Below are 16392 nucleotides of genomic sequence, written 5' to 3'. Positions count from 1 at the left end.
AGTGTTATTTAAAGCATGACACAACAAAAGGCAAAAACATAAGAACAAGAGGATACGAAGTATAAAGGTTAATAAGATTATTTTTCTTTAGCAAATTGCTGTAAAATTCAAAGTTAAAGGGAACCTGTCAGCAGGATTGTGGTCAGTAATCTGCACACAGTGTCAGGTCGGCGCCGATATACTGATTAATATGATACCTTGGTTGGTGGAATCCAGGCCTGTGCAGTAGCATGTATCGGCGATCCGATAAATGCTACTGCAGAGGCGCCGCCGCCGCCATCTTGGTGGAGACATGTTTTTTCTCTAGTAAAATGGCGGTGGTGCCTGCGCAGTAGCATCTATCATAATTCAAATTATTCTACTGTGCACGAGCAGCCGGCGCCATTTTCAGGAAGATTTTTTTTTTTCTCAAGCAATTTAGATCATTAAAGAAAATAAAAAAAAATATGGATATTATAGATGCGATCATGCTACAGTGCAGGCGCCGAATAATGAATGTAATTTTTCATTTTGTCAAACCTTTTTTTCATTTTGCTAGTATGAATGAGATTTGGAGGAAAACGCACATAATGACTCTGTTAGAAGATTCATGAATATACATACCGATATGGCTGTGATCCTCAGAGAATCAACTGTTGAATGTGTGAACAAATACCAAAGCGCAGGTCCAATCTCTGCATTGATGAATCCTTGGACATGTGACGTTACTGTTGTACAGACATTTTCAATAATTTTTGCAGTCATATGATGAATGATGGGTTCTTCCTATAAAACAGAGAAAGAAAATACTGGTGTTGTTTTAACTCCCTTAATGACCAATTGTTTTGTTTTTTGTTTTGTTTTTTTTCTGCTTCTCTGCTTATCATCAGCCATAAGTTTTCTTTTCTTTTTCACTTAAGTGGCAACATGAAGCTTTGTTGTATGCAGGACAAATTGTATTATTTTTGGCACTATTTGGGGGTATGTTAGTTCTTATCATGTAATCTATATCATTTTTATTTTTTTTGCAAATATAGCGAAAAGTTGTTTTTGTGTTTTTTTTTTTTAAAATTTTTACTGCTCGTGCTTCACACCAAATAATCAATTGAATAAGTTCTCAATGTTGTTGTGGTTGTGTTGATTCCTAAAATATGCAATTTTTTTCTTGTTATATTAAAGTACCGTAATAAAATGCAGTTTGTATGAACATTTTTTTACTTTTTTTAATGTTATTTTTGACAGTGCACTTTTTTTTTTAAGATATTTTTATACACAACTGACAAACTGTAAAAATGTCTTACCTAATTTCCCCTCAAAAAGGTTGTAAAAGAGCTCTGATGAACATATATATTTTTTTATTTCTAGTGCATTTTTATCACTGTAACTGGGGCATCCATAGCAGTCCCAGTTACAGGGGAAAACCGGTCACTGTTGTGAGCTTTGACACATGTCATTGGCAAAGCTTATTTAGGTCTGCTAGGACCCAGCAATAGTGAGGAGCGAGCGTGCTTAGATAATGAGCTTCTAATATATATATATATATATATATATATATATATATATATATATATATATATATATTATCTGCTTTTCCACAATGAATGCCACATATTAATGGATGGTAAAATTCTTTACAGATTACCTTCTAGTATCACAAAAAAAAAAAAAATAAATAATAATAATAATTTAAATATATATATATATTAAATTTTATCAGGCTCTTACCAATATTTAAGTTGGTTATTACAGATTCTACTCCAATACATGTTATGAGTAGATAGTTCTACAGTAAGGGCAAGAGATTCTGTATCCCATGTGAGGTTTTTATTGATTTTTTAAGTTACATAATAAGAACTGATAACTAATACATGGACTCCTGGCAGTATTCTAGCACAGTATGTGTAATATTCCTCTAGGATCTTGTAACCATTCGGAAAATCAAGAGATAAATATCAGGGATAAGGTTCCTCTACATCAGGGGTCCCCAACTCGCGAGCCACATGTGGCTCGCCAACAGTCACAGAAAAGAATACCTGTGATACCCACCCAGGGCAGGCGTCAGCACCCGGGAAGTGCCGGGGCCCTGAACAGGCAGAGGGCCCACTCACCGTCGGGGACACCAGGGCCGTATTTAGAGTTTCTGCTGCCCTAGGCACTTTTAGTGCTGCCTCCCCCTTTGGTGAGTATGACACTATCGGCAGTGACTTTGGCAAGAATCGCTGACGTGAAAGTAGCCTTTTGCAGCAGATCGGGCAGTTTTTCTGCATCTGCCGCATAACGAATCACTTACGGCAACACTGCGTTTGGTTTCATTCATTCCCTATGGGATTTGCGGTACTTGCTGTGATCTGGGAAATGCGGTACCATACCTCCCAACTTTTGAAGAAGGGAAAAAGGTATAAAGGTTGCGGCTTGTGGCAAATTTTAGGCCAAGCCTTTGACCACACCCATTTCACAACTAGTCACACCCATATCCAAGTCCCAACCACATCCATTTAGCACTGCTGATCACACTGTTTCATATACAATAATTCAAACAAAAAAAATATGGCGACACAGTGCTCCATACTGCATAATGGCCACACATGATGCTCAATACTGTATAATGGCCACACATGATGCTCCATACTGTATAATGGCCACACAGTGCTCCATACTATATAATGGCCACACATGATGTTCCATACTGTATAATGGCTATGCAGTGCTCCACATACTGTATAATGGCCCTACATGATGTTCCATACTCAGTGGCATAACTACAAAGTTAGGGGCCCCGGTGCGAACTTCCAAATGGGCCCCCCCCCCCTGCAGCCCTGCCATACAACTCAATGTAACCTCCATAGAATAATGGCCACACATGATGCTCAATACTGTATAACGGCCACCACACATGATGCTCCATACTGTATAATGGCCACACATGATGCTGCATACTGTATAACGGCCACACATGATGCTCAATACTGTATAATGACCCCCCTCCTGTATGCATGGCTCATCTCCCTCCTATCCCATATACATAGCTCATATTACCCCTCCTGTATGCATGGCTCATATTCCCCCCTGCATGGCTCATATTCCCCCCTGCATGGCTCATATCCCCCCCTGCATGGCTCATATTCCCCCCTGCATGGCTCATATTCCCCCCTGTATGCAGGCTTAGCTCTCCGCTCCTGCTCGGCGCGCCGGCTTATGTCCTCCTTCATCCCCCCCCATCCCCCCGTCCCCCCGTCCCTCGTCCCTCATACTCACCTGTCTTCCCACTGCACGGCCGTGCCAACATCCCTCGCGCTCTGTCCCGACTCCAGACGGTGGCGCCGGCGCAGCACCTTCTTCCTGCTTGAGCGGTCATGTGACACCGTTCATTAAGATCATGAATATGCGCATATTCATGATCTTAATGAGCGGTGTCACGTGACCGCTCAAGCAGGAACGAGCTGCAGTGCAGACGCCGAGACCATCGCTGGAGCAGGGTGAGTATTCAAGGCAGCGGCGGCGGCGGGGAAGGGGGGGGAGGCCCTGGAGCGGGGGGAGGCACTGCCAGTCCGAGCATGCCTGCCGGGCCCGGGCCCCTGACCTGCCGGGCCCGGTCGCACTGGCGACCGCTGCGACCGCGGTAGTTACGCCACTGTCCATACTGTATAATGGCCACACAGTTCTCCATACTGTATAATGGCCACACATGATGCTCAATACTGTATAAGGGCCACACATGATGCTCAATACTGTATAATGGCCATTGGCCACACATGATCCATACTGTATAATGACCCCACATGATGATCAATACTGTATAATGGCCACACATGATGCTCCATACTGTATAATGGTCACACATGATGCTCCATACTGTATAATGACCCTACATGATGATCAATACTGTATAATGGCCCCATATGATGCTCAATACTGTATAAAGGCCACACATGATGCTCCATACTGTACAAGGGCTACACATGATGCTCAATACTGTATAATGGCCACACATGATGCTCCATACTGTATAATGACCTCACATGATGCTCAATACTGTATATTGGCCACACATGATGCTCCATACTTTATAATGGCCACACATGATGCTCCATACTGTATAATGGCCACACATGATGCTCCATACTGTATAATGGCCACACATGATGCCACATATTGTATAATGGCCACACATGATGCCACATACTGTATAATGGCCACATATGATGCTCAATAGTGTATAATGCCCCCCTCCCATCTTGTATGCATAGCTCATCTCCTTCCCATCCCATATGCATGGCTCATATACCCCTCCTCCTGTATGAATGGCTCATAATTCCCCCCCCACCGTATGCATGGCTCATATGCCCCCGTATGCATGGCTCATAATTCCCCCCCCCGTATGCATGGCTGATGGCTCATATTCCCCGTATGCATGGCTCAATTTCCCTCCCTGTATGCATGGCTCATCTCTCCACCCCCTCCCCGCTCCTTCTCCCGCTCTTTCTCCCATCTTGCATGGCGCGGGCAGCTTACCTTCCTCCTTCATCGCCCCGTCCCCTGTCTCTCATACCCATCTGTCAGCTGCCCCACACCGCGCGGCCGTGCCAACATCCCTCTGGCTCTGCACCGACTCCCGGCGCAGCACCTTCTTCCTGAGTGAGCGGTCATTAAGGTAATAAATATGCACATATTCATGACCTTAATGAGCGGTACCACGTGACCGCTCACTCAGGACGCCCTACAGACGCTGAGACCAGGCATCGCTGGAGCAGGGTGAGTATCGTCTTCAAGGAGGATTGGTGGGACTCGGAGGCCGGGGGGTGGGAGGCGGGGTGGTCGGTCGGGTTTGTGACCCAGGACTTAAAAAAAAAACCTTGCTTAGGTGCCGCCCCCTGCAATGTCACCGCCCTAAGCACGTGCCCTCGAGTGCCTAGTGGCAAATACGGCCCTGGGGGACACTGTCGTGCTATGGTGCCGGCCCAAGTCCCCCCCACCTGCTCTGGGCCCCGGCACTTGCGATACTTACCTCTCCCGCTTCCAGCGCTGCAGCGTCTTCCATCCTCTGACTGAGACGTTCAGGTCAGGGGGTGCGATGACGTCACCAGTGCGCGCCCTCTGCCTGAGCAGTCACAGCACAGAGAGCAGGAAGACGCAATACTGAGGAGTCCAGAGCAGAGCAGCGACAAGCAACGAGGGGTGAGTATTTCATTTTTTTTTATATTTGGAGCAATACATGGGGACCATGAGAAGGGGCTCATATATGGAGCATTATATGGGGCTAATTCTATATGGAGCATCTTATGGGGCCAATTCTATAGGGAGCACCTTGTGGGGCCAATTGAATATGGAGCTTCTTATGGGGCCAATTCTATATGGAGCATCTTATGGGGCCAATTCTATAGGGAGCATCTCATGGGGCCAATTCTATATGGAGCTTCTTAATGGGGCCAATTTTATATGGAGCTTCATAATGGGGCCAATTTAATATGGAACATCTTATGGGGCCAATTCTATATGGAGCTTCGTATGGGGCCAATTCTGTATGGAGCTTCTTAATGGGGCCAATTGAATATGGAGCTTCTTTTGGGGCCAATTCTATATGGAGCATGTAATGGAGCCAGTTCTATATGGAGCTTCTTAATGGGGCCAATTCTATATGGATCATCTTAAGGGGCCAATTCTATATGGAGCATCTTATGGGCCAATTCTATATGGAGCATCTTAATGGGGCCAATTCTATATAGTGCTTCTTAATGGGGCCAATTTAATAGGGAGCAAATTATGGGGTCAATTGTATATGGAGCTTCATAATGGGGCCAATTCAATATGGAGCAGTGTATGGGGCCAATTACATATGGAGCAGTATATAGGGCCAATTACATATGGAGCAGTGTATGCGGCCAATAATATAAGAAGCATCTTATGGGACTGTTAACCCCTTCCTGACATGCCCCGTACTAGTATGGTGCATGTCGGGTCCCCTGCTTTGATGTGGGCTCCGGCGGTGAGCCCATATCAAAGTCGCGACATGTCAGCTGTTTTGTACAGCTGACATGTGCGCGCAATAGGGGCGGGTGAAATCGCGATTTACCCGCCGCTATTAACCTGTTAAATGCCGCTGTCAAATGCTGACAGCGGCATTTAACCAGCGCTTCCGGCCATGCGGCCGGAAAATGAGTGCATCGCCGACCCCCGTCACATGATCGGGGGTCGGCGATGCATCAGGATGGTAACCATAGAGGTCCTTAAGACCTCTATGGTTACTGATGCCGGCCTGCTGTGAGCGCCACCTGTCGTCGGTGCTCATAGCAAGCCTGCATTTCAGCTACATAGCAGCGATCTGATGATGTAGCAGAGCCAATCAGGCTATGCCAGCTTCTAGCCTCTCATGGAGGCTATTGAAGCATGGCAAAAGTAAAAAAAAATGTTTTTAAAAATATGGAAAAAAAAAAATAAAAAATATATAAAAGTTTAAATCACACCACGTCCCCACATCCAAAATAAAACAATAATAAAAAAAAAAAATCAAATCTACACATTTGGTATTGCCGCATTCAGAATCGCCCGATCTATCAATAAAAAAAGCATTAACCTGATCGCTAATCGGCGTAGCAAGAAAAAAATTGAAATGCCGGAATTACGTTTTTTTGGTCGCCGCGACATTGCATTAAAATGCAATAACGGACGATCAAAAGAATGTTTCTGTACAAGAGAGGTATCATTAAAAACATCAGCTCGGCACACAAAAAATAAGCCTTCAACCGACCCCAGATCAAGAAAAATGGAGACGCTACGGGTATCGGAAAATTACACTTTTTTTTTAAGCAAAGTTTTGAATTTTTTATTTCACCACTTAGATAAAAAATAACCTAGACATGTTAGGCGTCTAAGAACTCGTAATGACCTGGAGAATCATAATGACAGGTCAGTTTTAACATTTAGTGATGCTAGCAAAAAACAAGTGTGGGATTGCACTTGTTTTGCAATTTCACCGCACTTGGAATTTTTTCCCCGTTTTCTAGTACAAGACATGGTAAAACCAATGGTGTCGTTCAAAAGTATAACTCGTCTCACACAAAACAGGCCCTCACATGACCATACTGATGGACAAATAAAAAAGTTATGGCTCTGGGAAGGAGGGGAGTGAAAAACGAAAACACAAAAATGAAAAAGGGCCGCGGCGGGAAGGGGTTAAAGGGTATTGACTTTTAAGATTGCTACTTCCAATAGGTGGCACTAAAGTTCAAGTCCTCTTTGACTAAGCAATTTGCACAACAGTAATGTAAAACACATAAGGATAGAGTGAAAGTGAAAATCTGCATGTTATTATTTGTGCCTTCTCTAGGATTTTCTATGACTATCTGCGTTGTTGCTCTCGACAAACTTGCATAGCGGAATGTGGCTCTAAAGGTAAGAAAGGTTGGGGACCCCAGCTCTACATTATGCTAGTAAACACGTCTTCATGGCACACCTATTTCTGTTTTTCTACCTCAACAGACATAAGTGTTTATACAGTAGATTCAGACTTTATAGCATTCAAGACGCAATCAATAATATAATTCTTAGACGTGCCAAAGTATTGACATAAAACATTTACATCCAAAATCTCATGAATATATTTAATGACATTAGAAACCAATCAATAAAATGTACCCCTGCCATGTCAGACTGGCACAAGGTAATTAAACGTATTTATTTAAAGCTTGCATACATCAAATATCCCTCATCTTAATAGCCTCTACCTTTCCCTAGGATTAATAACTCAAAGTCATACTGTGTGGATGCAGTAACAAACCCTCCTTATTCAGCTGACTTATTTACTGAAAGAGAGGATGTGCTGTTTATTCATTTCTGCATCTATTGATTAGTTGGCATAATTGGCACTACAATTAAAGAAAATGGAGAAAATGCACAGTTTAATTGTATGATTCAGCCGAGCCAATCTAAACACTAAGGGAAAAACACTCCGCACATTAATTAGACTAGGACAACAAGGCTATTAGCATAAGTCAAAGAAAAAGAAAAACTTCACAAAACCAATATTAAGCAAATTAAAACAAGAAAATTTTAGAGTTTAAAACATGATTATATGTAGTTCATTATGAAGTTGGAGAAGATAATAACAGAATAGGAACCAATTATTATAACAATGGAGATGGCAAACTTATTCATGTTCATTTTTTATTAAATCTGATAGTGACAAGGGACTGAATGTGCATTATTTTAAAGGACCTCCAAAATCTAATTATTTCACTGATACTATACCACAAAATAAAAGGCACACAGCAGTAATTTATACTTCTGGATCGAAGATTCATTCTATAGCAAGATTATGAGTACTATATTAGCTCATCTTTATATTTGAGGCCATATTCAGCTAGTGAGTAGGGGTCTTGTTTTTGAGAAATCGACTTTTATCACTCTATCAATAACCTCTCCCAGGCTGGGAGGAGGACGCTGCCTGGAAGATACTCTGCCTCCAGAGATTATTTTATATAAAGGTGACCTCTCAATGTGATGTGTAATGGCCGCTCTCCTCTCTCCTGACCTCACTGCAGAGTGTGGTTATACCTGACATATCTACAATTTCAGTCAGCTTTAGCTTCTATCTCACAGGCAGACAGGGCTGTAATATTGTTACAATACTGCAGAGTTCAGAGAGAAGCAAAAAGTGTGCTTGGAAGAAGACAATTTCTTTTTCCTGTCCTGTGTTAGGCTAGGTTCGCATTTGCGGTTGAGTCTGCAGTGTTTCGTACGCAACCGCAAATGCATGGCAAAACGATAACTTTGTGTTTTTTGTGTTTGTGTCTCCCCCACACCACCTCCTCACTTCGCCCCTTGTCAGTCGGTGTTCCTCAAGGCTCTGTTCTAGGACCCCTACTCTTCTCCATCTACACTTTCGGCCTGGGACAGCTCATAGAATCCCACGGTATGCAGTACCATCTCTACGCTGACGACACGCAGATCTACCTCTCCAGACCTGACCTCTCCTCCTTGCTTACCAAAATCCCGCACTGTCTGTCTGCCATTTCAGCCTTCTTTTCTGCTCGCTTTCTACAACTGAACATGGACAAAACAGAATTCATCATCTTTCCCCCATCTCACTCTACCCCTCCACCAGACCTATCCATCAATGTCAATGGCTGTTCACTATCCCCAGTCCCACACGCCCGGTGCCTCGGGGTGATCCTCGACTCTGCCCTCTCTTTCAAGCCACATATCCAAGCCCTTGCCTCCTCCTGTCGTCTCAAACTCAAAAATATTTCCCGGATCCGTGCTTTCCTTGACCGCAACACTGCAAAAACGCTAGTGCATGCCCTTATCATCTCCCGCCTCGACTACTGCAACCTCCTACTCTCTGGACTCCCCTCTAGCACTCTGGCACCACTCCAATCCATCCTACACTCTGCTGCCCGACTAATCCACCTGTCCCCCCGCTATTCCCCAGCCTCTCCCCTGTGTCAAGCCCTTCACTGGCTTCCTATCGCCCAGAGACTCCAGTTCAAAACCCTCACACTGACATACAAAGCCATCCACAACCTGTCTCCTCCATACATCTGTGACATGGTCTCCCGGTACCTACCTACACGCGACCTCCGATCCTCCCAAGACCTCCTTCTCTACTCCCCTCTCATCTCTTCTTCCCATAACCGCATCCAAGACTTCTCCCGTGCTTCCCCCATACTCTGGAACTCTCTACCCCAACACATCAGACTTGCGCCTACCATAGAAACCTTCAAAAAGAACCTGAAGACTCATCTCTTCCGACAAGCCTACAGCCTGCAGTGATCCTCAACCTACTGAACAGCCGCACAGCCAGCTCTTCCCTCTCCTAGTGTATCCTCACCCACCCCCTGCAGACTGTGAGCCCTCGCGGGCAGGGTCCTCCCTCCTTATGTACTCGTGTGCCTTGTTATCTGCTCATGTTTAATGTATTTGTCTATATTTGCCCCGTATTCACATGTAAAGCGCCATGGAATAAATGGCGCTATAAAAATGTATAATAATAATAATAATAATAATTTTATCAGCATCAACTTACACATGGCGGATAAAAAAACGCAAGATTTGCATGTGTTTTTGCATGTGTTCGCGTTTTTATGAAAACTTTTTTTAAGGAGAATTTCCTTGACAGAAGCCATGCCCAATGGGCGTAGCTCATGGGATTTCTGTATATAAACCCTTGGACAGCTGAAATCCTCACATTTTACTCCTGCATCCTGTGTCAAGATGGATCTTCGCATGGAGAGATTCTATTGGAATCTGGATTTGGATGTCAGCTTGTTTCTTTCCTTTGCATTTGATTATGAGCAAGAACGGAAAAGAGAAAAACAGAGAAGACGGCGTCGGCGCTTTTGGCAGCACCCGATTGTTGAACTCCGACATAGCCGTGGAGCCTACCATTCCTTATTCAATGAGCTCTGTGAAAACCCGGAGAAATATTTTGAGTACACGAGTATGTCTCAAGACAGCATTATGGAATTGCTGGATCGTGTACAAGGAGCCATCAGCAGGAAGGACACCCAGCTCCGTAGAGCAATTCATGTTGAGGAATGTCTGCTGGTGACAATAAGGTACGTAATATTTAAACATTAACACCTGTCATAATTATAATTGTTAGGCAATGTACGTAATATATTTCCCTTTTTTTCTTTTGATAAAATACTGTCCTAAATATTATTGTTATAAAAGCCAATGTCCTTTCTCTTTTTTTTCTGACTTTGTTTAGCAAAACCCCAGTCTTAAATATTATGGTTCTGATTTATTTTTTTCTTTCTCTGTTCAGCAAATTCCTAGCTACCGGAGAGAGCCTATCATCACTCCATTTCCAGTTCTAGATAGGAATTTCAACACTATCTGTGATTGTCGCAGACACCTGCTGGGCTTTGTGGGATGTTCTCCGTGCGGAATTTATCCCCCTACCCACCACGGAAATCTGGCAGCAAAACTAAGTTTGTAAATTCCCCAACTGTTTGGGAGCAGTGGATGGAAAACATATCCGGATTCCCATACCGGTTGGAACTGGATCCGAGTACTTTAATTATAAAAAGTATTTTTTCCATAGTGCTCATGGCGATTGCAGCTGCGGACTGCAGGTATGTCGTCGTAGTAGACATTGGATCTTCTGGCCATGGTAATGACTCCCAGACATTTAAAAACTTGGACATGGGCCAACGGTTGTAAGGCAATTATTTAAATTTCCCCATGCCACAACTTCTTCCCAACACTCAAGGCCCACTAATGCCATTTGTTGTGGTTGAGGATGAGGCCTTTCTGACATGTGGAAACCTCCTGAAACCATACCCCAGCCAGGACTTGACACAGACAAGAAGGATTTTAAATTACAGACTGACCAGGGCATGAAGAACTGTTGAGTGTGCCTTTGGTATGCTTGTCTCGAAATGGCGCATTTTGGAGACAGCCATTAATCTCAAAATTGAGACAGTCAATGAGGTGGTCAAGGAGTGTGTGGTTCTGCACAACTACATAATGGCTAAAGAGCGACCCAACATTGAACTTGATGAACCTGTTTCTAACCCATTGCCAGATTACCATCATCACCCTTTCAGAACAACAGTTGAAGTTGCCCAAATGAGGGATACATTTGTGTCCTATTTTGTTTCTGAGTCCTGGCAAAATTGCATGGTTTAGTGTTCTTTTAATGTTGTGCAATGGTATGTACCTGTAATTATTTAAATTTACTTTAATGTTTGCTGACAATAAATCACCTCTGGTTAAACACCTGTTCCAAGTGTCCCCTATATTAGAATAATTATTTTTTTTAAGTTTAATAAGGTGACCACCAATTCACAACTACAGTTTTTATATAATCCACTTGTTGTATCATGCAGATTGCATGAGACAGGGATTGGATTATAACCAAATTGAGTTATGTAAACCATGGTTTACACTAAACCTCTTCTCTCTGAGGTCAGTGCTATGGTAGGTGACACTTGATTAGCTCCATCGTCTCGTCAGTCTGCATTTCTATTTTTCTATATCTTAATGAAGACTGAAGAGATGATGGAGCTAATCCACCTCATATCTTTGCTCACCTGCCCGTGTGTCAGAACTTATATATATATACAGGTCCTTCTCAAAAAATTAGCATATAGTGTTAAATTTCATTATTTACCATAATGTAATGATTACAATTAAACTTTCATATATTATAGATTCATTATCCACCAACTGAAATTTGTCAGGTCTTTTATTGTTTTAATACTGATGATTTTGGCATACAACTCCTGATAACCCAAAAAACCTGTCTCAATAAATTAGCATATCAAGAAAAGGTTCTCTAAACGACCTATTACCCTAATCTTCTGAATCAACTAATTAACTCTAAACACATGCAAAAGATACCTGAGGCTTTTATAAACTCCCTGCCTGGTTCATTACTCAAAACCCCCATCATGGGTAAGACTAGCGACCTGACAGATGTCAAGAAGGCCATCATTGACACCCTCAAGCAAGAGGGTAAGACCCAGAAAGAAATTTCTCAACAAATAGGCTGTTCCCAGAGTGCTGTATCAAGGCACCTCAATGGTAAGTCTGTTGGAAGGAAACAATGTGGCAGAAAACGCTGTACAACGAGAAGAGGAGACCGGACCCTGAGGAAGATTGTGGAGAAGGACCGATTCCAGACCTTGGGGAACCTGAGGAAGCAGTGGACTGAGTCTGGTGTGGAAACATCCAGAGCCACCGTGCACAGGCGTGTGCAGGAAATGGGCTACAGGTGCCGCATTCCCCAGGTAAAGCCACTTTTGAGCTACAGAGAAGCAGCACTGGACTGTTGCTAAGTGGTCCCAAGTACTTTTTTCTGATGAAAGCAAATTTTGCATGTCATTCGGAAATCAAGGTGCCAGAGTCTGGAGGAAGACTGGGGAGAAGGAAATGCCAAAATGCCTGAAGTCCAGTGTCAAGTACCCACAGTCAGTGATGGTGTGGGGTGCCATGTCAGCTGCTGGTGTTGGTCCACTGTGTTTCATCAAGGGCAGGGTCAATGCAGCTAGCTATCAGGAGATTTTGGAGCACTTCATGCTTCCATCGGCTGAAATGCTTTATGGAGATGAAGATTTCATTTTTCAGCACGACCTGGCACCTGCTCACAGTGCCAAAACCACTGGTAAATGGTTTACTGACCATGGTATTACTGTGCTCAATTGGCCTGCCAACTCTCCTGACCTGAACCCCATAGAGAATCTGTGGGATATTGTGAAGAGAAAGTTGAGAGACGCAAGACCCAACACTCTGGATGAGCTTAAGGCCGCTATTGATGCATCCTGGGCCTCCATAACATCTCAGCAGTGTCACAGGCTGATTGCCTCCATGCCACGCTGCATTGAAGCAGTAATTTCTGCCAAAGGATTCCCGACCAAGTATTGAGTGCATAACTGAACATTATTATTTGTTGGTTTTTTTGTTTGTTATTAAAAAACACTTTTATTTGATTGGATGGGTGAAATATGCTAATTTATTGAGACAGGTTTTTTGGGTTATCAGGAGTTGTATGCCAAAATCATCAGTATTAAAACAATAAAAGACCTGACAAATTTCAGTTGGTGGATAATGAATCTATAATATATGAAAGTTTAATTGTAATCATTACATTATGGTAAATAATGAAATTTAACACTATATGCTAATTTTTTGAGAAGGACCTGTATATATATATATATATATATATATATATATATATATATATATATATATATATATATATATATATATATATATATATACACATACATACATACTAGCTCTGACACACGGGCAGGTGTGTAAAGTAAAGTATATCTTTACTCACCTGCCCGTGTGTCAGAACTAGTATATATATATATATATATATATATATATATATATATATATATATATATATATATACATAATAGTTCTGACACACGGGCAGGTGAGTAAAGATATGAGGTCAGGGCAGGTGAGTAAAGATATGCATCCACGCATAGCCAATCCTCCCAGCTCCACACCCCCCAGGTCCATAAGATGCCCCCCTCATCGGTTCGTAAAAGTTATTTATTTATTTTTTCTAAAATATATATATATTTATTTATATATATATATATATATATATATATATATATATATATTTATTTATATATATATATATATATATATATTTTAGAAAAAATAAATAAATAACTTTTACGAACCGATGAGGGGGGCATCTTATGGACCTGGGGGGTGTGGAGCTGGGAGGATTGGCTAGGCGTGGATGATGAAGAGGTTCCAGAGGAAGAGGTAACTAAACTTGTGGGGTCTGGGAGGTCAAGGATGGAAGTAGACACATTAGGAGTGGAAGCATGGGACAGGAGAGGCATATTGGAACGGAGAGAAATACTGGACGACACAGACAGATTGGGAGGTGAGGGTGGAGGTAGCACGACGCTTCTGGTTCCATGAGTCCTTTTACGTTTCTGTCCAGTTTTATGTGGCAGCTTCCTTTTTTTTATGTCTCCTTGGGAGCGTGGAAGTGGTGGGGTCAGCAGGTCGTTCACAATGTTGACCCGGCCTGGTGGTGGCAGTGGACAGGAACTTCAGGGGGCCTAATTGTGGTGGCGGTGGGCAGCCGTGCAGCATCTTCTGGCAGCCTAGTGGTGGTGGTCAGCCGTGCAGGAGCAGGACTCGGCATGGTGGGGGTGGTGGAGTGGCTTTGAGCAGCATCAGGCATGGTGGTGGTGGTGGTGTAGTGATGTGCGGCACACACAAAGGACCAGCTGCCTGCTCTCAAGCCTGTGACACCGACCCACTTGCTGCTTCAATGGTGGATGGCTGGGGCTGGTCCCTGGCTGTTCGATGAGGGACTGCTCCAGAGGACAATCCAGGTTCAAGGGTGCTACTAAAGGTTCTGTGAAAAGAAAAGTAAAACATTACTGCCAAAAAATAACAATTGTAAAAGTGCCAACTTCTGTGAAATAGAAAAATTCAGATTAGGGAATACAACACTTTGGAATACAACACAAAAAAAACTTATGTTTTCTGAGCAGAACAGGACTCAGGAAAGACAGCAACCGGTGGTACTTATATTTCCTGATCCTTGCTGCAGCACCACTGTGAACTTGGATCTCCTGTCTCAGGTCCTTGTTGAAGCGATCCTTCATCGAACGCCAATGGGTTTTGACTTTGTTCACTGTGAATAGGTGAAAAACAAAATTGTTAAACAATGCACGTTAGTCCGGGATCACACAACCGTGTGTGATGCAAGAACCTCACAGGAGTTTCTCGCACCACACACTGTTGTGTGATCCTGGCCTTCAGGTTCACTGCCGCATCAGACCACACTGCAATACTTATGAAAAGCCTTTCTGACTCATGGCGTGGCATTGTCCCAGTCATCCATCAGCGCTTGGACCACCTCAGTCCACAGCCGCCGAATCACCACAATGTCATAGTGCTGCTGTTCCCGGGTGTCCCACAACGGAACTCGCTCCTGCACCAAGGTGATGAAGAGGTCATTGTCTATAAAATCCTCCTCCCGTTGTGGGACCTAGAAATAAAACAAAGACATTAATGTTGTAAAGATAAAACAATTAAAAAGAAGGGAAAAAAAAAAACAGTCAAGAATAAAGAAAAACAGTCAAGAATACTTGCACGTCGTCTTGCCACCGGAGCTTGGGCCTGAGTCTGCTGCTCCTGCTCATCTGCACTGGAATGGCTCTGTAAAAAGAAAAATAAATATTTTGCCACAAGTGTAAAATAGTGACAGTGAATAGTTACCAATCATGAGCAAATATACTCACTTCAGTCTCCGGTCCATTGTGTGAGCTCTGATCTTCAGTGGAGGACATGATGAGTAATGCTGCAAGAGAGACAGAAATGATTAAAGACTGCAAGGAGAAAAACAGACAGGCAGACATATAGCTTGTATACTTACATTTTGATAGAGTCTTCCAAACTTGAGGCTGCAAGGCTTGTATCCCTTCCAGAGTCTTGAGAGTAATGGACTTCCACTGCCCACACCTTCTTTTATAAGCTTTGTTTGGGGGTGGCTTAAAACAAGTTCCTAGACATGTTTACTCATAAAAATGCATGTGTACGTATACGCAATTGTACGCATGTCCTTGCATGCACATTCATTCCCATAGACTGTAATGCGTTTATTTGACGCACTCTTTCCGCAAGCGTCTGCATGCGTATGGCGGCTGAAATTTGCGGCCACAAAAATTCTAACATGGTGTGTTAGCCGCACACCGTGAAAATACGCAAGCAAACGCGGGTAAACACATGCAACTGCATCTACAATGTTAAAGATATGAAATCAAGAGGCATGTGGTTCTATGTGTCAGAAACGCTGAGGACACAACCGCAAATGTGGAATCAGCCTTAGTTACTTGTCTCACACTGGTAACTCCCCTTCATGTAAAATAAGATCTGGGCACAGAGTTATCTTCCAGGCAGTGCCCTCCCCAAAGCCTG

General features: G+C 43.1%; 1 protein-coding gene across 4 annotated transcripts in view; it reads right to left on the bottom strand.

Annotated features, from left to right (window-relative positions):
- ULK4 (unc-51 like kinase 4) overlaps positions 1-16392 on the bottom strand; it is a 941213-nt gene that overhangs the window by 646898 nt on the left and 277923 nt on the right. For all 4 annotated transcript variants that reach the window (XM_069730129.1, XM_069730128.1, XM_069730126.1 and 1 more), the window contains exon 20: positions 604-765. In XM_069730129.1, the coding sequence (XP_069586230.1) occupies positions 604-765 (162 nt within the window). The remainder of the gene's footprint in view (positions 1-603; positions 766-16392) is intronic.

The sequence above is a fragment of the Ranitomeya imitator genome, chromosome 6, assembly GCF_032444005.1.
Source record: "Ranitomeya imitator isolate aRanImi1 chromosome 6, aRanImi1.pri, whole genome shotgun sequence".
Taxonomy (NCBI): domain Eukaryota; kingdom Metazoa; phylum Chordata; class Amphibia; order Anura; family Dendrobatidae; genus Ranitomeya; species Ranitomeya imitator.
Note: the sequence above shows the minus strand (reverse complement) of the source record. Positions and strands in the feature narration are given on the sequence as shown.